Source organism: Lepidochelys kempii, chromosome 1, assembly GCF_965140265.1.
Source record: "Lepidochelys kempii isolate rLepKem1 chromosome 1, rLepKem1.hap2, whole genome shotgun sequence".
Lineage (NCBI taxonomy): Eukaryota > Metazoa > Chordata > Testudines > Cheloniidae > Lepidochelys > Lepidochelys kempii.
This window is the reverse complement of record NC_133256.1, coordinates 146,768,331-146,794,807: the sequence shown is the minus strand read 5'-3', so window position 1 is coordinate 146,794,807 and position 26,477 is coordinate 146,768,331. Positions and strand designations below refer to the sequence as shown.

At 41.2% G+C, this 26,477-nt stretch overlaps 1 protein-coding gene and 1 long non-coding RNA gene across 15 annotated transcripts in view; one reads left to right on the top strand and one right to left on the bottom strand.

The window, feature by feature from the left end:
* The window catches only part of DMD (dystrophin), a 1,926,267-nt gene that overhangs the window by 1,816,696 nt on the left and 83,094 nt on the right, over positions 1-26,477 (top strand). For 10 of the 14 annotated variants that reach the window (XM_073357918.1, XM_073357881.1, XM_073357898.1 and 7 more), the window contains one exon: positions 9,900-9,961. In XM_073357918.1, coding sequence (XP_073214019.1) covers positions 9,900-9,961 — 62 coding nt within the window. Of the gene's footprint in view, positions 1-2,068; positions 2,279-9,899; positions 9,962-26,477 lie in introns of those variants that run through there. The other 4 variants (XM_073357993.1, XM_073357983.1, XM_073358004.1 and 1 more) reach the window with 2 other exon arrangements.
* Positions 1,834-25,754, bottom strand: LOC140916395 (uncharacterized). Its single transcript, XR_012160519.1, has 3 exons — positions 25,585-25,754; positions 24,325-24,408; positions 1,834-1,852 (listed from the first exon to the last, which is right to left on the bottom strand). It is a non-coding gene; the product is annotated as an uncharacterized lncRNA (long non-coding RNA).

Here is a 26,477-nt window from a genome sequence, read left to right as displayed (position 1 = left end):
GTGTGTGAGAAGAATTCTTCTTGCTTGTAGATATGTGTCCTCCTGTTCTCCACGTGAAATAGGGGCTCTTTGACTGACTTAAGACAGCCCCTTTGTGTGACGACACCAAAAGTGCATAGTCGTTGAAGGTCTAGAAAACTACATAATCACGAGGATCCCAGGGCTTGATTGTCCACTCAGTACCACACCACTGCAAATAAAGAATAACTCCATAATAGTCAATTGAGTTAAACCGCTGTAAAACTAGCGTGAGAAGAGACTCTCAGCTCCCATGATTTGAAATGCTTGTGACATGTATAAGAACAAAAATTAAAAGATTGCATGTTAAAAAAAGGTTCCATTGTGGCTGGAGTTTAGAGGTCTAACTACCTGCTTGCACCTACCAATAAAGTAATTAGAACTCTAAATGGTAGGAATGGCACCTGCAACACAAGTGCTATGCTAAGGCCCATTTCAAAATTTGATCCAAAGTTTAGTGGGGGGGGTTTACATACCATTATCTTCCAAATGTTAAAGAGCCAATTTTTTTTTTTAAATCCCTTAATGTTCCAAGGTGTTGCATCTTAAGCAGGGCTGGAGAATGTAAAGACTTTTAAGCACTTCATAAAGTTCAGAGGAAACATCTGACTTCAAGCTTGAGATGATAATTTAAATATAGATGTGAAAAAGGAGGCATAGAAGAGAATGACAACAGATCTCTGCCTTCCCCACAGGTATTATAGGTATTCCCAAGTAAGCTGCCAGAGATGATTTCCTAAGTACTTGATCTTTATGTCTTTATTATAATCTTTGAAGCTGGTTTATCCACTTGGCAGTAGTTATGAATCAGTGATAAAGTACTACATATACTTTAATATGTTATGTTTCAGAGTAGCAGCGGTGTTAGTCTGTATTCGCAAAAAGAAAAGGAGTACTTGTGGCACCTTAGAGACTAAATAAATTTGTTAGTCTCTAAGGTGCCACAAGTACTCCTTTTCTTTTTAGTATGTTATGCTCACGTACTTTATAATGTAATTGCAGATATGATAAAATACTTAATATACTTTCCCTAGTGAAAGCAGGGGTATCCAAATTTTGCACAACAGGGAACCTTCCAGGTGCTTGTGAGATGCACCTTATTTGCCAAAGCAAAAAAGGGAGCAGATTACAGTGGCCTCCAGTTAATTAAGTTTGAGCATTTCATTGTGAACCTCTAATCCATATTGTTGGAATAATTTTTACAGTGGCGGTGCTGAGAGCCATTGAACCAAACTGTAAATCCTGTATATAATGGAAACCACTTCAAGCCAAGGGGTAGAGCAGCAGTTCATGAACTTATGCTCTGATTCAAAGGTTAAATTGGCAGTGGGCTGAATTAGACTCCCTGCTATACTTTAACCATCCCCTTTCTACTACGGTGATGATCTCCAGGGACTCTGGCCCAATATTCAAAGGTATGTAGTAGGTGCTTAGCTGCATCTGTATACATTTAAATATTTTTAAAACTATGACTCTGCTATTTTCCTTTAATCAAAACCCAGAGGTGTGATATCACTTAAAAAAACCCAACAGTCTCACGGTGGTTTGGATTTGGGATTGTTTTTTCCTTTAATGCCAACAAAGCCTCTGTCTTAAAAAGACGTAGATGCCTGAAGCTTTTACAGCTCTTCAATTTCCTGTGCCTTGTCCCCTTAAAAACAAGAGGGTATAAAAGCCTAGTTAAAACATAACTAGGCGTTTTAAAGACAATGACAGGCAATTAAAATTCGGAGAACTTTTTCGCTTCCTGTGTCAGGACTCAGCTTCTTTTCACGTGCAGGGTCTAAGAGTTTGGATTCTTCGTAACTTTCACCACCAGCGCCGAAATCTTGAACTGTAAAAGAAATAACTAATGATATTAGATCAATTTGTACCGAGATCAGTTCTTTAAACTGAAGAAACTATCTACTTCAGATAGTTTTGGCACCAGGGACTCACGCTGCACACCCCAGGTCACATTCCTTAGCTCCACCTTAAATAATGCCCTCCTCTTTCATCCCAAACTGTTCCCTTTCTTTGAGTCCTTTACTTCGCAATCGCAGGTTCACTAGGTGGAGGGAGGAGCAGAGGCTGGAAGCTCCACCCTGTCTAGCCTGCGGCCTCCCCTCCCCCCGCTGCCCTTAGCCCGGCAATGCTCGTTCCACCGCAGTGCTATTCCCCGCCGCTGTGCTGCCTTCGCGCGCCTTAGCCCGGCTGAGCCTCGGACTCCGCTCCGCGCCCCCTCGCCGAGTCCTCGAGCGATGAGGGAACAACTCAAAGGGTGAGTTGAGCGCAGCTCTTCCCCTGCCTTGGCTTCAGATCTTGCACTTGCGGCCGCGCTGGGGGGGAGCCGAGCCGAGCTCCGGGAAGGTGAATGAAACTTGGGCAGGGATTTTGCACGGGGGGGAGCCCGCAGGCGACAGCCTCCCTCCCTCCCAGCTGTTTCCTCCTGCTCCGGCTGCAGGTGCTTGTAGTTGTGGCCAGTGGCAGGATTAACTCTTTCCCCTCCGGCGGCGGAGTTCCGCTGATTGGAGAGTCCCGTCTGGGGCCGGCACGCGTGGAGGGTGTTGCTTACGGATTTTGATTTTCAGCGTGTTAGTAGCTCCGTCGTCTCCACGCTCCAGCCGTCCCCCCATCCCTGTCGTTTTGCACGAACAAAATGTTAACGATCTGAGGCTTTGCTCCTTGGCGTGCCTTTAACCCTGCAGCATAGATGTGTGTAGAACAGAGCGGTAATGTTGTTAAAAATCTTGTTTAAAGATTGCAGAGGGGAAGCACTTCTACCTTTCATTCAGCACACGAAAGGTCAACTTTCTGCCTGATTTCTTCTGGGAATTTGAACTGACATTTAATTCACTTCATTTTCTCATTTATGTGCCCTCTATTTCAGGATAAATAGGTCTAGTTGGAACATGCAAGATATTTAACCTATATCTACATAATATTAAAAGGCCAGGGGAACCTCCAGCAGTTAAACCGTAAAGCCAAGCCAGGAAGTCAGGGATGTGCCAGAGATATGATCAAACGGTTTGCGGGAAGCCAAAGAGAGATGACAGTTTGTATAATTTCTTTTTCTTGTTGTTAATGTTTTACAGCTGAATGGAATACTGTACTTTGTTGTTATATCTGCCTAGCTTTCTTACAGCTCAATTTAAACATTCTGCCTACAGTACATTTTATAGCTTGGTTCATGAATGAACTTCCATAGACATGTTTAAAATTTGGACACCTAGGTGAGTGGTAGTTCTGTGGTTAATGTATGTTTGGAAATAATGTTTTAGTGTAATAGTTTTTACTCTGCTTTATATTGTGTATGTATGTTTTGTATACTGTGTGTGTGAAACACACACATTGTCTCTGTGATGTAGTTAGTTTATGAGGCTCTCTTTTGAAGTGTGTTACTGCAAAACCTGCCCTTTCCTGGGATATATTCACTTTCCCAGCTCTCATTGCAAGCTTAAATTTGGCTGAGAATGGGTTTAGAGGCACATGCCTATGGAGTACTGAGCTGAGGAAACAAGAAACATAGTTATATAGAAGGTCAAAGACCTTCTACCACTAAGGAATTGGTTGCAGTCATCATTGTTTGATCCTGGATTCAAGGAGACCCTGCAGTAAAATTGCTTTGGCAGAAGTGGAGGGGATAAGCTTTGAAAAGCAAATAGATCAATGGGCAAGTAACAGCTGGAGGGGCTGGCTCACCAGCTTTAACAACTGAGTAGTAATCTTTGCCCATGACATACTGCACAAAATAAAATGCTGAACATCAAAAGGGAGAAAAAATAGTTACTATAAAATACTAAGCAGTTGATATGTGGCCCCATCTTACTGCTCACTGTCAATATTAGCAGAAACTTTTAATATATATTTGTGCCTCTCTTCAGTATTCTGATAATGCTGGCAAAAGCCAAGGTGGTTTTATTTTTATTTTTTTTAAAACATTGGTCCCAGGATTAAAGGAAAATCATCACTGTGTGGCTCCATGGACTCCAGATTTATAGTGGAACACAAACAATAATCCTTCGCAAATCACAGGAGAATTCTACCTTTTTAGAGCACTGTTTTAGTCTTTTCACAGCCATTAGGAAGATTAGTTTCCTCCCTGGGAAATAATGGAAAGATGTTTTAAGCAATAAGTGACACTGATTGCAAGGTAGTCTTATTTTGAGTGGCCAACAGTATGTCTTTTTAAAATAAAGAACAAGTAGTTAAAGTTGCATTTTTAAAGGTTTAATGTTAGTTTTACAAAAGAAAAAACCCAACTCTGTCATATTTATTCTGGCTTTTTGACAGCAGCCGTCAAGTTGTTGTAAGAACCTTGCACTCTACTTGAAACCAGAAAGGTGAAAGGCAATATAAATTGAATCGTAGTGCAGCACACTGTAAAATAATTTAATTTCTAATTATTGGCTAATATGTGTTGCCGTTTGTTTATTGCCACCTGACAGAATTTGCTTCACTCACACTTACACACACAGAGTCCATAGTGCATTTTGAAGTAAAATGCTGGTGGAATTTGCTTTAGTATAATCACAAATTAAGAAGAATGTAACAGTTTAGAGAGTGCGGTGCAGTTCCATACTCAAATTCTCTGCTGTGAAGCTTAGCAATGAATAAACAGGGGAGACCAAATCTCTGAAATTTAAAACTGGCAGAATGAATAAAATCAAGAACATTTTAAAAAGGTTTAAAGATGATTTATGAAGGAGAATTTTTTCTACTCCTTTTGCTGCCTGTGTTTTTCAAAGGTAATGCAAGCTGAAACGGGGGCAAAGACATTTAGTTTTACTCAAACTGGACATATTATAATAGAGAACTGATAGTTTAGTTTATCATTCATCACATCAATTCTTGATTTCAAGTTTTTATCATGCTACTTTGTCATCTCTTCTGAGAATAATCGGGTTCATTCTTGTACTCTTGGCAATGATATAGAAGTTGTGTTGGTTATATGCAGATATAGGATAGCAAAGTGTTTTTGCAAAGTTTCCTATGCACCTGAATCCTATTCAGAAAAATCTTTGCTATCCCAGTGTTGTGCTAGTCCTGATTTAAAAAAAAAAAATTGCTTAATCATCTATCATCATCCCCTAAGGACTGAGTTGAGACTACCAAATTCATTTAATACAGGGGCTCTCAAACTGGGGGTCGGGACCCCTCATAGAGCCAAGAGATTCTGACATGGGGGGGGGTCACAAACTGTCAGCCTCCACCCCCAGCATTTATAATGGTGTTTAAATATATAAACAAGTGTTTTTAATTTATAAGGGGGGGGTCGCACTCAGAGGCTTGCTATGTGAAAGGTGCCACCAGTACAATAGTTTGAGAACCACTGATTTAATAAGTCGCATCATATGTACAAAGATGGTGCTTTTATCCCACTGAACTATCTATGTATTTTAGGGTGCCAGTCACCATCGCGCCGCTATCATCTGTTGTTCTTCCAGGGCTAGCTTTATTTTTCTTTCCCCTTTTGCATCTTGATAAGCTAGAGAGGCATGAACTTGTAGGGGGAAAAAAAGTAATGTTTCTCTGACTTTATAGGGTCTAGTTTCTAACCAGAGTTAGGAAATATGGCAAACACTTTTCAGCAGATCTGTTAAAGATGGTAGTGTTCCCAGGTGTCTTTGAGACAGCCTAGAATTGCTGAGCTGGCATTTCACTTCAGATGGTGTTCACAATGCACAAACACACACATCCCCTCCCACACCCAACACCAAAGCTCACAATTAAATGGCCTTTGAAAATGGCAAAGAGGCTTATGAAGGCTAGTCTCAATGGAATCTAACCTTTCCTTGAGCTGCACATGTGTTTGGAATTGTTGATAACTTTCTGTGCCGAAAATGTTCGGGAACAGGCAACACTTCTTAGTTAGAATGAAAAAGCTGCAGCCTTCTTGTGTTCTGCATGTAAAGTACCAGCAAAATCATCTGCCCTTATTCTTCACAGGCACTCAGCCGTTACAGAGTTGGAATGCAGGGTTTCCTTAAAACACTGACTTTCATGCAAGAGTGAGAGGGATACCTACCTCCAGTTCTAGAGTCCAGCTCTCACTGTCTTGTAAGATATGAGTTTGATAGTCTCAGCTGCATTGCCTGTGGATATAATAAAAACCTGATACACAGCATTCAGCCCAGTGGATGATCCTTGCTTAAGAGAAGGCAAAGAAATGAGCTACCATGGATACTGACTTGACATTCGTCCTTATAGAAAGGGGTGTTTCCTTCAATGTGGGACTGAGGTCAAAGAAAAGGCAAATAGACGAGGGGGTTCATTTGCCCTGCGGATTTCAGCTTTGTGTAGTTCACTTGCGGATAAATGGAGAAAACCAATTTCTAGTAGAGGCTGTGCCCTTCTGCACTTGTATGCATAAAATGCATAGATCAAAGATGACCATGCAGTGTTTATCAAAAATGCGTAAAACCAGTGCTCGTGAAAGGTGCCAGGTTGACAGCACTGGAGGCTAAAGTGCTCTGTTGTATTCACAGAGCAGTCTGAGACAACCAAACTCATTTCACTTGGAAAATTAGGTAGTTTATTTTAAAAGAGAAATACAGCTCTGATGCAATCAGAGGGTGAACTTTCTCCTCATATTTCTACGTGATTTGACATACTGGTCAATGGCACACTCACTACTCAAACACCTGAACACCACATGGAAAATGGCATTGTAGAAAATGAAGAAACATGGAAGAATGATCACTGTTTATATAGTAGGGATTTCTGGTTACAAGAAGAGTGGTCAGCAGCAGAGAGAAATTCCCCACATATATGTCTCAACCCTGATCTGGAGGAGACATCCCTATGTGATTCTTGACTTCTGTGCTAAGAATTCACAACAGGTTACCAGTTGCGGGACTACCTGTCCCTGGGGAAATGCACCAAGAATGTCAGAATAATCTTATGTAGATGTTGAACAGTCATCAGATGTAACAACTTCTGGTCACTTAACCTAGTTCTGTATCCATTTACCAAAGTCCTGAGTCATGTAGTTATCCAATGGAGTTCTTTTACACTGAAGCTTTTTTCATCCCCAGAACTACTTCCTAGTAAGCTGAGGCTTTTTATAGCCAAAATTGCAATTAACATATTGATTCTCTAAAATATTTTTCAACTTTTATTCATTTTCTTTGTGAATGTAGTTTGGCTGTATCCAAGTTCACTGTAAGCAGCTAATTGGTATGGTAACATGGTATTCTCACCCCATGTGTCCTACCTCTATCACACATGGTAGGGAATACAGGAAATCAGATGAGTCTGAGACAGATCCATAGGTTTTCTTCAACTTTTATTCTGGGTTTCCTATTTTATGCTTTTAAAAAAACAACAATCACCCACAATCAATCTCAATTCAGCCTGTGTATTTGCTGCTGCCTCCTATTGCATTGCTCATTGACACCACAGCAGAGAGCAAGACCTTTGTGGTGTTCCCATCTCCTCCCTCTTTCACTGTATGCAATCTCTACCTTGATAAAGGGAAGAGAGATACTGAGGTCAATGAGGAATAGTTTTCTTTAAAATCTTTGCCTTAGCTTTTTCTATTATAATAGTCTGTGATCTCTCAACATTGGTCTTTGCTGTGACTTCACTGCAAAGCTTGGAAATCATTACGAACAAGAAGCATGTTGAAGAATGTTGAATGTAGAGTTCAGTCAGTAAAAGGTTCACTTGTGCCAACTAACCAACCCTCTCTTTTAAGTAGGAAGCTAGACCAAATAGAAGGTATGTCATTTTAATTGTTTCACAAGAATCCCAGTACAGATTTTGCCTCTTCTTACGTTAGATTGTGCTAGAGAGCATTGCCACCATAAGGAGAATTCAAGAAGGAATTTTTCTTCTCTGAAAAAGTCTTATCCCAAACTTCCCAGAGCACAGATAAACAGGAAGGAGCAGCCTTCTCCAAAGCCTCTTTTTCTAAGTCAATTGATGTTGATGGGAGCCTCTCCACTGACTTCACAGAGCTCTGGATCAGGTCCTGCTCTTCTCCCCATCCTTTTTGTGCCAATCTGCAAAGGAGCAGTCCCCTTGCTCCTCAAATGCAGGGACAGCAGTTGTGATTAGCCTTCCTGTGGGGCCTTGGGAAAGAGCTACTCAGAGTTTGGCTCTCACAGGTTTCAAAACTTTTCCTTTCACTTTCTTGTAGCCTCTGTTTACTATATCTGGAGACTACGTGACCAGTCCTCTACTGGCAGGAGAATAAACAAATGACTTTTCAATCTCAGATTTCTATCATAATGTCATATATGATCACATATTTTCGTATCTTCCAGTTTAAAAAATCATAAAATATATAACCTTAGAAGGCATGAATCATTGTTACCATCACTAACTCACACTTTAGTTTGGTGGTTTTCTCTCATGATACATACTCATTGGCATCACACTTTGTTGTAAAGCTAGCGGCTGCTTGATTCAATGCAGAGAATGTCTGATTTGCATTCTGGTCATATTGTGTATTCTGCAGGCATTCAAAATCCCTTTTTAGTTATTTTTTTGCTTCCCGAAGGCACTGCCTCTTGAAATTTGCAATGGACCTAGGGCAGGAGATGGAACTCCAGCTTGAGTTCAAGAAACAGAAGCTGCAGCAACAACTGGAAAGAAAAAAAATCAATGTGTGGGACAGAACACATTGGGCTTAGAAGCAGTTTAAGCTGTTGCTGAGTCAGTAGAATTTAACATGGGGTTTTGGCACAACCGTTTTGAAGTGGCATGTAGGACAGCAGTTGTAGCTGACATCTCACCCACCTAATTGAACAGTGAACAGTTAAAGTAGAACAGGTCAAATCCTTCATATATTTAATTGAAAAACTGAAAAAAAAATTGACAAAACTTTTCATTAAATATTTTTTGCCATTTTCAAACAATTCTATATGGAGGAGAATAGGGTTGCTGTATTTAAAATGACAGGTTTCAGAGTAGCAGCCATGTTAGTCTGTATTCGTAAAAAGAAAAGGAGTACTTGTGGCACCTTAGAGACTAACCAATTTATTTGAGCATACGCTTTCGTGAGCTACAGCTCACTTCATCAGATGCATACTGTGGAAAGTGTAAAAGATCTTTTTATACACACAAAGCGTGAAAAAATGGGTGTTTACCACTACAAAAGGTTTTCTCTCCCCCCAACAGCAGGAAAGTGGGGTGGAGGGAGAGAAAACCTTTTGTAGTGGTAAACACCCATTTTTTCATGCTTTGTGTGTATAAAAAGATCTTCTGTACCCTCCACTGCATGCATCCGATGAAGTGAGCTGTAGCTCACGAAAGCGTATGCTCAAATAAATTGGTTAGTCTCTAAGGTGCCACAAGTACTCCTTTTCTTTTTATATTTAAAATAAAGCCCAGGTTAAAAATTAATCTAGTCTAATTAGAAATGGAACCCAAACAACTGAACCCCCATAGTTTTGGGGTTGCGTATAGTTTAGATGTAAATATTGTATCTTGAACCCATCACTAAATATAATGGGCTAAATTCATACCTAGTGTTAGGACTAGACAATCGACCATTGGTCACACTTCCTGCTCTAATCCCCAAAGATGACATTGTGGCATTCTATACGTTGTCGCGGATTAGATACTGCACTGCTTGTTATGTAATATGGTAGTTGGGGATAGAAATTTAGCTTCAACGCTGATGGCAGGAAACCCACCTATCATAAAAAAACAACCAAAATTCATGTTTGTTTGTTTGTTTGTTTTTTTTTGGTTGGGAAAAACTCCAACATCACTGCCATCACATACACATATATACTGCTCTGTGAATAAACATTTAATCATTGAAATCATAATCACCTACTAAATATGGAAATCTATTTAAGGAAAGATCTCCAAAGACAAGTGTCTGACTGTCTTAGGGAAAGCTCTACCGTACATATTTCGTTCTAAAACCTTCATATTTTATGTTTTAGCCATGAGACGCAAACGACCTGCTGGGATCATCCTAAAATGACTGAGCTGTACCAGTCTTTAGGTAAGAGAGATCTACTAATTTCCTGTAATTAAACTAATTGTTAAGAACAATGATTTCCAGGGATGTTCCCCTGTGTGTTGTTCAGGAATTGAAGTTGAGTGAAGGTGAGACATATTCCAGGCCAAGATGGGATCAAGATAAGATTTTCTTTCAGAGGAATATAAAGAAAATAATTAACTTTAAATTAAATATTATATTGAGTTTATGTGTAATGCAGGTACCTCTTGCAGATTGTTTGCCTAGAAATTCTGGGGCAAAGAAATACATAAATAAATAAACCCAAGCTCTTATACCACCTCATCTATTTTTAAAAAGACTTAAGTTAAAATCAAGCCAAGTTACTTTGAATTTTGACTTCTTGCTGGTTGGAAGCCAATGGAAAGCATTTGCCAATCTGTGTTACCACTGCATTCTTTTCACAGTGTTTTCAATACTTGGAATGCCTGGTCGCTGTCATGATGTCATTGTGAGCATACAAAATAGTTGCCTATTATGACTTCAGGGTTTTCTTAAAGGAGTCTTTGATTTTATTAACAGGTGCACAGCTATGTGATGTAATGGACCTATCCATACCGCACTGTGGGCACACCTTGGTTGCAACTTAGAGCTTTCTTCTGGTTTTAATTGCCACTGCTCATATACAATAGATGGCACAGTCAAAAATAATTTTTTTCTTTCTTTGAAAAAATCATTAATATTTCTCCCCTTGTACAAATAAATCACTAATAAAGAACACAGAAATGAAGTGAAGTGTAATAATCTAGACACTTTATTTTACAACACACAGCATTTTCTAGTTTGCAAATAATGTAAAAATACAGCTGTGAATGTCAAAAGAGGTATAATGTATAAATTAAGGCTAACTGAGGGCAAAAGCTGAGCAAGTATTCTCTGGCCATATAGATATAACGTAATGCATTCATTTGCCTCCTTTATATTTCCATTGTAAAAGTGAATGGTTTCCCATGTTAGTTCCCAGTGCTGTATCTGAGATGCAGATACCATTTAGTGATGGATGGCTCTCTAAAGTATTTTGGGTATATCAGAACTATCCAGACTTCTTTAATTTGGAAATCTCATGGAATTTTTGATGCTGTTGCTGGTCAGGTCCGAAATACCATGGTATTTCTCATAGTATTTACTGCTGTTGAACTATGTTTCTGTTGAAAAACAAATGAAGGGGTACAGGAAACTGAGGGAGAAAAACATTCTGTTTGAGGTCACTTCAAGTATCAAATCAGTATCTAATACAATTTGCCCATCACTGTGAATGTTATCTAAATATCAAGTGTTCAAGGAATTTTTTACTTCCTGTGGTATAAAGGGGGAAACCATTTAGACAGATCCTCTTTTCACTTCCAGTTTATTCAAGAAAATTTTTCCTACAGTGGCCATTTTTCCTTTTGAAGAAGTATATTAAAGAAAAGTGTGCGTGAGAGAGGGAGACATTTAAGATATGTCGGAAATGGCAGTTTTCTTCTTGGCCAACATTTTTATTTCTCTTTTGGGATGGGATAAAAATGGTGATTACTGGTACCTACATATGCCAAGATCCACAAATGGATTTTGGAGCCTAAATACATTTTGAAATCAATGCAAGTTGGTAGCCAAAATACATTTGTGGATCTGGGCCATAGATTTTAGCTGTGAATATGTAGTATGCATTTTTGCAAACTGGGTGTCGACATGTGGGAACAAGATGAGGATGAGGTGTTTCTTTGTGCATCACCATATAGAGTCAAACTCTGACAACAATGCTGCTGAGTAACCTGCAGACTTTTGTTTTGGAATTGGGTATAATCAGCCCAGACTAACTCTCGTATAAATTGCATAATAGCAGCATAACCCATTTACTCTTGAGCAGAACCCTTAATGTGTTTTTAGTGCTCTGCTTTGCCTCAGGTCAAAACTGGTATAATGTGATGTTTGAAGTCTTTTGCAGACTTCAGTAATATTTTATATGAAAAGATATTATTAAAGCAGATTTTTGCATTGTACACTTGTTAGTTCCTATTATCTCCCCACATCAGATTCTAAATTTTGTTTCTTGTTCATATGAAGGAGTTTCATTGAAGAGCTTTAGTTGTTATGTTGCAGATTACCTGGTTTTGTAGAAGTACAGTGCCAGGTACACGCTATGCAAGGCCAAGCCCATCAAGTATGTCAGAGTCTTCCTTCCCATTTTTCAAATTCCTGCTACTAGCCTGCGGGGAATAATCTTTCTGAATGATGTAACTCTTTGTACGTCCAAAATATTGACGGATGGGATTCCTTTCTATGAATTTAGCACATTTTTCCATTGCTTCTTGTACATCATAACTTGTGAGGCAATCCTTTTTGTGTAATTTACATCCTTACAAATTACTGAGAGCTTATTTTTTTCCAGTGGCTAAGGAAAATAAAGATTACAACACCACACCTGAGGGGAAGCTAGTTTTCCTCCTACTCTTTTTTCCCTGCAGTCACAGTGGACTTCTAGGGAAAATGGGGAGTGGGTTTCTGTGTCATTTCCCCCTGTCACCCTCCACCAGCTCCAGTTCATGCACCTGGAAGTTACTGAATTTGAACTTTTGATCCATGAATTGAATTCCAAGTACCAAAAATAATTTCCCATCCTATTTTTCTAGTATGGCTGAAGATTTTTTTCTGTTCTGATCAGGTTTTTGATGTTTATGAAAATAAAGATAAATCAAGCAACCTTTCATTCAGTTTAGATTTAATAAGATAGTTATTTTATACTAACAGAAGAACATGCTGTTGTCATAAAGTATCAGACCACTGGTCCATCTAGTCAAGTATCCTGTCTCTAACAGTGGCTTCTTCAGAGGAAGGCAAAAGAAGGCCAGAGTATGCAATTATGTAATAACCTGTCTTTAGGGGAAGTTTCTTCCTATACCCCTCAGGCTGATGCCCTGAAGCAATAGAATGTATAGTGATAACTGTAACATTTGTTTTGGATTTGTTTCTTAACAAGTGCTTAAGAAATTACATACATTTCTCATTGGTTGGTCTTTATAATAAAGTTTTTCCTTTTGAACTGTTTTTATAAAGTGCTTTCCACTGTAGGGTTTTTCTTATTATTTAAACAATTAGCATATTGTACCATAGAGATATTTCTTACAATTCTTTATTTTGGTTTCTATTAAGTGCCTATTCCTGGCTCTAAACATGCTATTTTTTCACCCTTCATATAAAGTTACCATATGCCATAAGCACTCCATCAATGCTGAATGGCTTTTTTGTTTGTTCGTAATCACATTAAAGTGTCAGTAAGTAGCTGGGATAATGACCTCAGCTGCATCACTTAATTTACCTACTAGATGTTGATCCTCTTGTTATGTAAATGAAGTATATGGCAAAAGCAAATACTGTAATGGAAAAAAGTAGTAAAAATTAGTGATGTTTGAACTTCAGAAGGTTTAGCGTTTTGATTCTAGTACAGGTCCCACTGTTCGGATTCATATTACAGTAGACACTGTCTGCATCCATCTCCAATCTGCACCCTCTCCAGTATTCCATTCACTGCTCCAATTGCTTTCCATTCCAACTGTGACCCTAAAATAATTTCATTTCTTCACCGTTGTAAACTTCTTCTGCATCTTTCCTGATGCAGATTTCCCCACCTCTCTCAATATCTTAACGGTCCCAGGGCATCACTGCAATCAAATTTTGCACACTTGTAGAAGTGTTACCTATTTACATTCTGTGTCCCAGAGAAAGCAAGAAGTTTAATTCCCGCTTCCACCCAAAGTGTGAGAGAAAATAAATATTGAATAAATTCTCTCAGATTATCCTTTCTAGTGTCAACATTAATCTAGAAGCAGCCTGTCCTCTTGAGGATGATGGTACAATCCTTTTAAACTCATGCCTAAAAATGCACCTGTACTTTGTAATAATGGCCAAGTAAAACTTGCACTGTTGTGTCTTAATGTTATGCTCACTAGTATCACCCTCCTCCAACATTCCCATGTAATGAGGGTATGAGTTTCCTCAAGATACATTAGTGTCACTGTAAACAGTAATTGCAGCAGCAGGATGCCGTCAGGAATATTGACATGCATCTGTTCATCTCTAGGTTCTTTACTATTTCACCAAGGTAAAATGATACAGGAGAATAAAAGGCACGCACAGCTCTTGCTACTGGTTGCTGGTTTTCCTCTGAATTCCTCTTTTCCCCACAAAGAATTTGCATAGCCTCTTATTACAAAGCTAGTAAATTTTACATGTAGACTTATGTTTCCTTCAGATTTTCTTCATATTTGGCATATTGATTTTCCATGTCTGCATTTATAAGATGTGCCCATCATGAAAATCAAGCAACTTATTTTCCTCTGAAATCCAATTAGATTTGAATAAGAGCTTTAAAAATGTTGTGTATGCTTTGATGTCATTACTAAGGTGCTTATAATCTGGATAGTTAAATTAGTTTGCCCTCAGAAAAATAAGACTTTGTGGGATTCTCAAAGAGCTTCCGTGCTAGTCAGATCTAGTGATGGAGAAAGCTGAAGAGAGAATAAATGCTATTTCTCTTCCTGTTTGATTCCTGGGAATGCTTGAAATGGGAGTATAATAGTTTAGTTTTGTGGGCAAATGCTTCCCTTCTGAAAGCTCTCTTCTTTGGCATTCAAGAATAGGTTTTATAACCACACAGTTTGGAATCACTGTCATCTTTGCTGTGACCATGCATCTGTTTTTATTTAGTTATAGGCATGTCTGTGGAACTGATCATGGTAGTATCCATGCATACCTCTGAATGCATGATTAAATTGCTATGAGGGTCTATAAACTAATGAATATAACTTTTTGCACAATGTAGGGGAGACCTAGCATGGTGTTTGTATCACATCATGTGAGCTCCTAGCTCTCTCTCTTGCGTGCTCTCTCTCTCTCTCTCTCTCTTTCTTTTTGTTCAAGTGCTGGTCCCTGTGTGTGTTCCTCTGTGGGATATGCATGTGCAGGCATTCTTGCAGGCATTGTCTGTTGGTTCCCACCTGTGCCCTTGCTCTCCTCGTGCTCTGCACCAATGATACAAGGGGCAACTGCCACTCCAGTTTCTTTTGACTGCTGCATGGCCTGAGTTGGAGCCCTCCAGTGTGCAGAGCTGATCCCCTCTCTTCCTGTAAATATTTCAAAGCTTTATATAACTCTGAGTTTTATTGTTAGTATTGATAGTAGTTTTACAAGTTTAGCTAGTCATTAGTTAGAATCCCCTCTAGGGTTAAGTCTGCCATTTGAAGGACTTAAATTATGCTCTGGATACTAGGCTTCAAAAAACAGTCTCCTATTCCCTCTCCTTTTCAGTCAGCGACAACCAATAGCGTTGCCTGTACTGCCTTGGAGAAGGACATATCTCTGCTAAATGCAATATCTGCTGCTCTTTATCCAGCCAAATGCAACAAGCACAAGATCTGGCTTCAGAAGTACCTTATGGAGTGCTGAGTCCCCCATCAGAGCTGGGCTTGAGACACCCCTCCCCACCTTGTACATTGTCCAGAGTCATCAAGGAGTCCACTTCCTATCACAGTGTTTGACTCAGGAGCAGGAAAGAGCAGGGCTAAGGAGCCTTCATCTAGGCCTTCTCACAAGAGTAGGGGATACTGTCATAAGCATAAAAGCAGATCCTATCCTAGATCTAAGAGGAGGGATCCCTCCCCGACTGTCGAAGTCGGGCAAGTCTTTGTGCCCAGGGTTCAAGAACATAGCCTCCCCCGCAAGCTTCCTGGTCATGATTAGAAGGTACGTTAGAAGATGCAAGGCTCCTACAATACCAGCCTCTACACCAACTGTGGTACTGACTAAGATGTAGCACTGGGAACCATAGAACCAAGAACTGTCAGGACCGACAAAAATCACTTGGTGAGAGATTCATTCATCAGCTCTACCATCTCATTCCCATAGAGAATCACCAGCTACTAAAAGTCTTCTCACACTGATTCCAGAGATATAAGGCAACAAGATGCAACTTACAGAGGGGCCAGTGACTCACATCACTCTAGAGCAGGGATTCTCAAACTTCATTGCACTGTGACCCCATTTTGACTACAAAAATTACTACATGACTCCCGGAGTGGGGACCTGAGCCCACCCAAGCCCCACCACCGTAGGCAAGGGGGAAAAACCCCAAGCCACACCACTCCGGTTGAGGGGGGAAGCCCAAACCCTGTCACCCAGGGCTGAAGTCCTTGGGCTTTGACCCGAGGCAGTGGAGCTCGAGCTTTGACTTTGGCCTCAGGCATTGAGCTCGGGCTTTGGCCCTGGGCCCCAGCAAGTCTAATGCCAGCCCTGGCGACCCCATTACAATGGGGTTGTGACCCACTTTGAGGTCCTGACCCACATTTTGAGAACTGCTGTCGAGTATATCTTCACCCTCCGAGATCCACAATCTCTCCTGTTATCGAGACTAATTCTCACAGGGGAGATTCTAAGGCCAAGAGGAGCCAGGGATTCAGGAATTCCATCTCCTATCGCATCCTGTAGCCATAGCTTTCCATCAGCTGTACTGATGGCACTGCAGATGGAGCTGGATCCAACTTCTGCATCATCAGGAGAGTCAGATATACTTGTGGAACCACCACCTTCGCTCTTGCCTAGGGAGATCAGGCCAGAGAGGGGATCAAGAGCCAGCCTCGTTCACTCAAGCAGCAACCTCCTCCTAAGGACTGGTGGTACTCAATGCCTTGGCGACCACTGCAACCTGTTTTCAACCCCCTTATACTGGCCTTAATTGGACCCATGAGACCCATGGTCATGGTACTTAAAGTACTCTCCACCCCCACAAGAGGTCAACACAACCTCACCCTAAGTCTATGGAAGAAGAAGAAGAACCAGATCTGCTGGTACCACCAGGTGTATCATCTTCCTCATTCAATGAGATGGTTGCTCCAGCCTCGCCATCTCCAGATGACCACAGGCAATTCCAGGAGCTACTACAGAGAGGAGCAGAAGGGCTCCCAAGCTCCTGAATGTCTTACATCCCATGTGATCTAGCCAAGTAGCACTCCCAGTGAATGGAGCCATACTGGAACCAGCAAAGGCAGTAAGGCATATGCTGGCAATATGCGCCTGTACCTTCAAGGGGGCAGAAAAACTGTACTTTGTCCCAGCAAAGGGAGTGATGCGCTTGTTCACCCATTCTGCCGCTAACTCCTTGGTTGTCCAAGCAGCATCAGAAAGATCCAGGTGACACCAAAGGGCCATCTCTGCAGATAAGGAAGCCAAACATTTGGATGTTATGAGGAGGAATGTTTTCACATAAACCAGCCTCCAATTTAGAATATCAAACTATCAGGCTCTCCTAATAGTTTTCAATTTTCTGAATTATTCAAAGTTCCTGGATTTTAAGGACAAATTCCCCTGGGAGGACAGGTCTCAATATTAAGAACTCACTGATGAGGGCTAACTACTGGTCAGAACCTGGTTAAAAGCTGTGGTCAAGGCAGCCAGTATGACATCAAGGTCAGTGGTGACTGCTATAGTGATGCTCCAGGAATTGTGGTGCTCTCTTCGGGGAGATCCAAAATACCATGTAGGACTTGACCTTTGATGAGACTAATCTTCTCAACCATAAGATGGACAACTCTTTGCACTCACTGAAAGACTCTAGGGCAATTGTTTGCTCCCTGTGTACTCCGGCTCCAAAGCAGAAATACAGTAAGCAGCCTTACAAACTGAGGCCTTTACCACAACCTTTCTTACAAGTGCTCTTACAAGCTGCGTTCCTTCCACGTCAACTATAGCTACCCGGCCTCATCCCCAGCCAAAAGACACTTTTGATGGAATGCTCAAGAGCTGAAAATCAGTTATTCCAAGGTCTGCTTTGGTTCCCACCTAGCACAATTTTCCCACAATTGGAGGACAATAGCAATGGACAAGTAGGTGCTGGATATCATCCGTTCCAAATATACCACCAAGTTTTTCTCCCCGTCAAAACTGCCATCCCTCTTCAGGGATTGTTCTCACTAGGAGATCCTCCTTTGAGAGGTAGAACCTCTCCTCCATCATCGTCATTATCAAACCCACACAGGATATTCAGGACCATTGTGCCAGGGAGAGTGACTATGGTTGATGGCATTGTGCAGCACCAGGCTTTGTGAAGTGAAATTTCCAGATCTGACTCAATCTTGTGAATGTATGAATCTGTAGGGTGGCCCCATGGGTCAGGGCTTGCACCCCTTCGTACGTCAATGGAAATTTGAGAGCACATTGTGCTGGGGAGTTTTTGCCCATCCTGGCGACATGGCCAAAGAGCATGCAATGCCACTTGTGAATATAGTGAGTGATTGAAGGGGAAGACCAATTCTCTGTGAGATTGTGACATTTTGCACAAAATCAGACCACTTTATGCTCAGGATGTGGTGCTGACAGTGCATATTGAATGCCTCTAGATTCTCTAAGTCTGCTTGAAAAGGGGTCCAGGTTTCTGATCCATATATCAATGCAGGTAGTATACAGGTTTGATAGAACCTTTATCTCAGCACAAAGATGTTTTTGCATCCATAGCTGAGATATGGACTTTATGCGAGAGGCAGCAAGATCTATTCATCAAAGAACATCTGATTTGCTGTGACTGTTTTTACTCTGCTTGCAGCCTAGGTAGATGAACTCATCAATGCTCTCCACAGCATTCGACCCCACCTGCATGGGGGATTCTGATGGCATAGCTCTGAGGTTCTGGCCTTGGTCTTCTGCCATGAGACGTTGTTTCACAGAGTGGGTGGAATCTTGGAAACCTTGGAGGTGGGGCTCAGATTCTCTGACCTCCCAAATGGCCCATTAGTTCCCAAGTCTTCTACAAATGTCAGCCCCTTCAACTATCAGCATTCAATCCTTCCTGGATCTCTTGACTGGGAGTTCTGTTGGAGGAGAAGGTTTTTGTATTTGTATGTGTAGAGGCTTGTAGGGGCAGTGTGCTGGGAGAGAAGCTGAGCCCTGATTAGGGGGCGGGGCTTCTCTGACTTGGGGTCCTAAAAGGTAGCCAGCCAGTCAGGCAGTGGCACAGACAGCTGCAGCGGCCCAGGAGCCAGCAAACAGAGCTGTAAACCGGGGAGTTTGTCTTGTGGTGCTTGTGTGGGGTATGGTTTTGCTGTGGGTGGTGGTGTTTTGGTGTGGTTTGTGTTTCCCAGATGAACAGGATTTAGGTGGGAAGGCTATGACAGATACAGAGGCAGCAGTGGGAGTGACCCATGTAGCGGAAGACACAATGAGGATGACTGGATGTGGAAGCTGCAGTATGTACATGATCCTAGCGGGGGTACCTGGAAAGAGTTTCGTCTGCATGAAATGCCGTCTGGTAGAGCTGATGAAGGAAAAGATCCGAGGTTTGGAGATGCAGGTGGAAAGTCTGGTTGAGTTTAGGAAGGGGTTTGAGCAGATTATGGAGCAAAGACACGAGGTATCTGAAGGGAAAAGCTCAGACTTGCAGGTGGAATCAGGGCTGGGGAATTCTGAGGGGAGACTGGATGAGGAAAGCGATCAGTGGAAGCATGTGACTAAAAGAACTAGACAGAGGAAAAGATGGGCTAGTGAAAGAGAAATAGAGCTCAAGAACAGGTTGGCAGAGTTGGAAAATGAAGAAGGGGCTCAGCAGGTAGTCGCTGAGGATGGAAGGGCAAGGAAGAAGAGAAGAGCAGCTAGTCCTATGGGAAAAGGGGAAGAGTCAATGGATACTACACCAAATATGAGCCCCAGGAGGATACAGGATGGGTTGAAGAGGATTACTAGGGAGAATAGGAATGGAAGGAACTTGCAGCCAGAGGGAACAGGGGATAGACTGGAGAATAGCACCATCACAAGGAAAAGGCAGGTCTATGTGATTGGGGACTCTTTACTGAGAAGAATAGACAGGCCTGTAACCAGAGCTGATCCAGAGAATAGAAGGGTGTGCTGTCTTCCAAGTGCTAAGATATGGGATGTAGACCTGAGGTTGAAAAGGATCCTAAAGGGAGCAGGAAAGAATCCCCTAGTTATCCTTCATGTGGGAACAAATGATACGGCTAGATTCTCGCTGGAAAGTATTAAGGGAGACTATGCTAGGCTGGGGAAGACGCTTAAGGAAATCGAGGCTCAGGTGATCTTTAGTGGGATTCTGCCTGTTCCTAGAGAAGGGCAACAAAGGTGTGACAAGATGATGACTATCAACAGATGGCTTAGGCAGTGGTGCTATAAGGAGGGCTTTGGGATGTATGGCCACTGGGAGGCATTCATGGACAGAGGACAGTTCTCTCGGGATGATGGACTTCATCTGAGTAGGGAAGGAAATAGACTTCTAGGATGGAGGCTGGCACAACTGATTAAGAGAGCTTTAAACTAGGAATTTGGGGGAGATGGTTGGGAGATGTCCAGGTAATCTCCACACCGGATATTAGCATTGAGAGGGAAGAAAACAAAGTAAGAAAGGATACAGCCGTGGGTAGGAGAATGTATATAAGGAGGAAGGACGGTGTGGATACCAGTCCAATAGGTTATATTGGCTGTAGAATGTCTGTGCCTAATCGGGTACAGAATGTGAACGAGGCCAAACAGCAAAAATTAAGATGTTTGTACACCAATGCGAGGAGCCTAGGTAACAAAATGGAGGAACTAGAGCTACTGGTGCAGGAAGTGAAACCAGATATTATAGGGGTAACAGAAACATGATGGAATAGTCGTCATGACTGGACTACAGGTATTGAGGGGTATGTGCTGTTTGGGAAAGACCGAAATAAAGGTAAAGGTGGTGGAGTAGCATTGTATATTAATGATGAGGTAGAATGTAAAGAAATAAGAAGCGATGGAATGGATAAGACCAAGTCCGTCTGGGCAAAAATTACATTGGGGAAGAAAACTATTAGAGCCTCCCCTGGGATAATGCTTGGGAGGTGCTATAGATCGCCAGGATCTAATTTGGATATGGATAGAGCCCTTTTTAATGTTTTTAATAAAGTAAATACTAATGGAAACTGCGTGATCATGGGAGACTTTAACTTCCCAGATATAGACTGGAGGGCGAGTGCTAGTAATAATAATATTTATGTATTAATATTTATTAATATCAGATTTTCCTAGATGCGATAGCTGATGGATTCCTTCATCAAGTAGTTGCTGAATCGACTAGAGGGGATGCCATTTTAGATTTGGTTTTGGTGAGTAGTGAGGACCTCATAGAAGAAATGGTTGTAGGGGATAATCTTGGTTCAAGTGATCATGAGCTAATTCAGTTCAAACTGAACGGAAGGATTAGCAAAAATAAATCTGCAACTAGGGTTTTTGATTTCAAAAGGGCTGACTTTCAAAAATTAAGGAAATTAGTTAGGGAAGTGGATTGGACTGAAGAATTTATGGATCTAAAGGTAGAGGAGGCCTGGGATTACTTTAAATCAAAGCTGCAGAAGTTATCAGAAGCCTGCATCCTAAGAAAGGGGAAAAAATTCATAGGCAGGAGTTGTAGACCAAGCTGGATGAGCAAGCATCTCAGAGAGATGATTAAGAAAAAGCAGAAAGCATTCAAGGAGTGGAAGATGGGAGGGATCAGCAAGGAAAGCTACTTTAATGAGGTCAGAACATGTAGGGATAAAGTGAGACAGGCTAAAAGTCAAGTAGAGTTGGACCTTGCAAAGGGAATTAAAACCAATAGTAAAAGGTTCTATAGCCATATAAATAAGAAGAAAACAAAGAAGAAGTGGGACCACTAAACACTGAGGAGGTCAAGGATAATCTAGGCATGGCCCAATATCTAAACAAATACTTTGCCTCAGTCTTTAATAAGGCTAAAGAGGATCTTAGGGATAATGGTAGCATGACAAATAGGAATGAGGATATGGAGGTAGATATTACCATATCTGAGGTAGAAGCAAAACTCAAACAGCTTAATGGGACTAAATCGGGGGGCCCAGATAATCTTCATCCAAGAATATTAAAGGAATTGGCACCCGAAATTGCAAAGCCATTAGCAAGAATTTTTAATGAATCTGTAAACTCAGGAGTTGTACCGTATGATTGGAGAATTGCTAACATAGTTCCTATTTTTAAGAAAGGGGGGAAAAAAGTGATCCGGGTAACTACAGGCCTGTTAGTATGACATCTGTAGTATGCAAGGTCTTGGAAAAAATTTTGAAGGAGAAAGTAGTTATGGACATTGAAGTCAATGGTAAATGGGACAAAATACAACATGGTTTTACAAAAGGTAGATCGTGCCAAACCAACCTGATCTCCTTCTTTGAGAAAGTAACAGATTTTTTTAGACAAAGGAAACGCAGTGGATCTAGTTTACCTAGATTTCAGTAAGGCGTTTGATACCGTGCCACATGGGGAATTATTAGTCAAATTGGAAAAGATGGGGATCAATATGAACATTGAAAGGTGGATAAGGAATTGGTTAAAGGGGAGACTACAGCGGGTCCTACTGAAAGGTGAACTGTCAGGCTGGAGGGAGGTTACCAGTGGAGTTCCTCAAGGATCAGTTTTGGGACCAATCTTATTTAATCTTTCTTACTGACCTCGGCACAAAAAGTGGGAGTGTGCTAATAAAGTTTGCGAATGGTACAAAGCTGGGAGGTATTGCCAATTTAGAGAAGGACTGGGATATCATACAGGAGGATCTGGATGACCTTGTAAACTGGAGTAATAGTAATAGGATGAAATTTAATAGTGAGAAGTGTAGGGTTATGCATTTAGGGCTTAATAACAAGAATTTTAGTTATAAGCTAGGGATGCATCAATTAGAAATAACGGAGGAGGAGAAGGATCTTGGAGTAATGGTTGATCATAGGGTGACTATGAGCCGCCAATGTGATATGGCTGTGAAAAAAGCTAATGCGGTCTTGGGATGCATCAGGAGAGGTATTTCCAGTAGGGATACGGGGGTTTTAGTACCATTATACAAGGCACTGGTGAGACCTCACCTGGAATACTGTGTGCAGCTCTGGTCTCCCATGTTTAAGAAGGATGAATTCAAACTGGAACAGGTATAAAGAAGGGCTACTAGGATGATCCGAGGAATGGAAAACTTGTCTTATGAAAGGAGACTCAAGGAACTTGGCTTGTTTAGCCTAACTAAAACAAGGTTGAGGGGAGATATGATTGCTCTATATAAATATATCAGAGGGATAAATACCGGAGAGGGAGAGGAATTATTTAAGCTCAGTACCAATGTGGACACAAAAACAAATGGATATAAACTGGCCACCAGGAAGTTTAGACTTCAAATTAGATGAAGGTTTCTAACCATCAGAGGAGTGAAGTTTTGGAATAGCCTTCCAAGAGAAGCAGTGGGGGCAAAAGATCTATCTGGCTTTAAGATTAAACTCAATAAGTTTATGGTATGATGGGATAACATGATTTTGGTAATTAATTGATCTATAAATATTCATGGTAAATAGGCCTAATGGCCTGTGATGGGATGTTAGATGGGGTGGGATCTGAGTTACCCAGGAAAGAATTTTCTGTAGTATCTGGCTGGTGAATCTTGCCCATATGCTCAGGGTTTAGCTGATCATCATATTTGGGGTTGGGAAGGAATTTTCCTCCAGGGCAGATTGGAAGAGGCCCTGGAGTTTTTTCACCTTCTCTGTAGCGTGGGGCATGGGTCACTTGCTGGAGGATTCTCTGCTCCTTGAAGTCTTTAAACCACCATTTGAGGACTTTAATAGCTCAGACATAGGTGAGAGGTTTTTCGCAGGAGTGGTGAGTGAGATTCCGTGGCCTGCATTGTGCAGGAGGTCAGATTAGATGATCATAATGGTCCCTTCTGACCTTAGTATCTATGAATCTATCACTCAGGAGAATGCAAGGTCAAGCATCCCAATCTGGATCTCCCAGCTTGGTAGTTTGGGTAGATATCAAACCTTAGAACATTGGCTTGCTCACCTTCCAAGCAACTTTCTTTATAATAGCAGAAAGGACTCTACCAGGCAATGTTCCCTAGCCAAGTGGAAAATTTCTCTGTCTGGGTCCAGCAAAACCATATGTCACCAGAGACAGCAAATATTCCCACTATTTTGGACTGTCTCCTTATCTCAAGATGACTGGTCTCTTCCTCAGCTCGCTATAGGTTTGTGTCTCATCTGCCAACAGATAGCTATTTTAATGACCAGGTTCCTAAAGGGTTTGATAAGAACCTTTCCATCAGTAACAAAACCAGCCCCTCACTGGGATCTTAATGTAGTACTTTTGACACTCACTACACCTCCCTTTGAATTGCTTAGTGTTCAATGTCTCACTTTTCCTTGTTGCTGTCATTTCAGCCAGAAAGGAGGGTGAAACTGGGGACCCAATGGTCAATCCACCAAATAAAGTATTATAGAAGAATAAAGTCTTGCTGTGACTACACCCCAAATTCACCCCTAAGATTCTTTCAGAATTTTACATAAACCAGTCAGTTCACATACCTGTGTTTTTCCCAAAGCCCCATGCCTTTAGCAAGGAGAAGAGACTTCTTTTTCCTTGACCTGAGATGAGCATTGGCATTTTACCTGCAGAGAACAAAACCGATCAGAAACTCACTTAAACTCTTTGTTGTCATAGTGGAAAGAGTATGAGGACAAGTGATATCCTCTCAGAGAATCTCCAAGTGGATCTTTGGCTGTATCCTACTGTCACAGCTGAGGATGCCAAATTCAGGACAAACTGCTGAGAAATAGGGCAAACACAATCCGAAACTGGTGATTATTCTTTCATAAGATATACCAAACCAGCCACAAAAGTAAAGTCCTGTTTCACCACACTGGCTAACAAGAAGTCATAAAAGCAGTTTCCTTGGGTATTCCAGTTCTTATATCACCATCAAAAACACTGGATTCAGAGATGAGTGGTTCTTTACAACCAGTCTCAACAAATGAAAGATTCTTCTGATCCCAAAAGACTAGCCGCACACCCAGGTCAATATATAACTTAGATCTTACCCAAAAATCATGCTGATGCCAATCCTTTAGTATCTAAAATCTAAAGGTTTATTCATAAAAAGAAAGAAAGGTGAGCATTGAAATTGGTTAAAGGAATCAAATATATACAGTAATTGCAAAGTTCTTGATTCAGGTTTGTTGCAGTGATGGAATAAACTGCTGGCTTAAGTCAAGTCTCTGGTTGCTTCCAAATCATTGGAAGGACCTCAGTCCCTCGGTTAGAATGTTCCCATTAGTATAGTCCAGAGGTTTGGGCAAGAAAGGCAAAATGGAGGTGTTTTCAGGGCCTTTTATAGCTTCAGCCATGTGGAGGGAAACCCATTGTTCTTACTGTGGAAAATTACAGCAATAAGATGGAGTTTGGAGTCACATGGGTAAGTCACATGTGCATGCATTTCACCTAGTCACAGAAGGAAATTCCATTAAGTGTAGATGGGCGTCTCCCATGATCCATTGTCAGTTAAATGTTCTTTTGATGGGCCACTCAATTTGAATAGTCCCTCCAAGATGTCCTGGCTAGCTACCTTGTGGGTGTTCTCCCAAGAGCAAACATTTGAAATCCAGGTATAGAGCCAATATTCATAATTTAAAATACAAAAATGATACATGCATACCAATAGCATAATCATAACCTTTTCATAGATACCTTACATGCCACATTTTGTATAAGATTTGTTGCAAATATATAATAGTGGTTGCAACAGTGATCTATATGGTCGTATTTTAATCAGATAATGTCACACCTACTTTATCAGCTGGCGCATTTTCCTTCCCCATGTGAGGTAAGGGCTCACTCCACAAAAGCACAGGCAGCCTCAGTAGCGTTGCTTCATAAGTACCCTGCTTCATACTTGCAAAGCAGCAACATGGGAGTTCCATCCACAAGACATTATGTCTTGGTCCAAGCCTTCTCCACTGACACATCCTGTGGGACAGTAATTCTGTGAGCATTTATACCGCCTCCGCTCTTGTACCTCCTCCTCTCTGAGTATTGCTTGTGAATCACCAACAGTGGAATACACATTGGGACAGCACTTGAACAAAGTGAAGTTACTTATCTTATTGTAACTGGAGTTGTTCAAGATATGTGGTTCTTATCTGTATTCCTCTACTCGCCCTCCTTCCTCTCTGCTTTGGGTCATGACTGGATTCAGGGTAGAGAAGGAACTGGAGAGGCAGTTGGTCGGCACTGCACCTTATATCCTGAGCACAGTACACAAGGAGAGTAGGGACCAACTGACACAATTTGCAAGAATTCCCTGGTCTCAGGTGCATGCAGCATATGCATACCCCACAGTGGAATACTGATAGGGACCACACATCTCAAAGAGCTCTAGTTATAATAAGGTAAGTAACTTCCCTTTATTAATCATGATATTTTCCCTTGTCATCAAAACACCAAAGGAAGTTGTGTCAGCTATGATTAGAACTCAAGAGTTACAGGGTTCTACTCGGGCTCAGACTGCTAAATAATGCTGCCTGCCTCATTTCTTTTCTATGTACCATTCGCCTTGTCTGCATTTTTTTATAACCTTTTTTAAGGAGAGAAATATGAGAGGAAGAGGAAATATAAGGCTGTGTCTACACTGCACTTTCGTTGTTAAACCTTTTGTTGCTCAGGGATGTGAAAAAACCTCTCC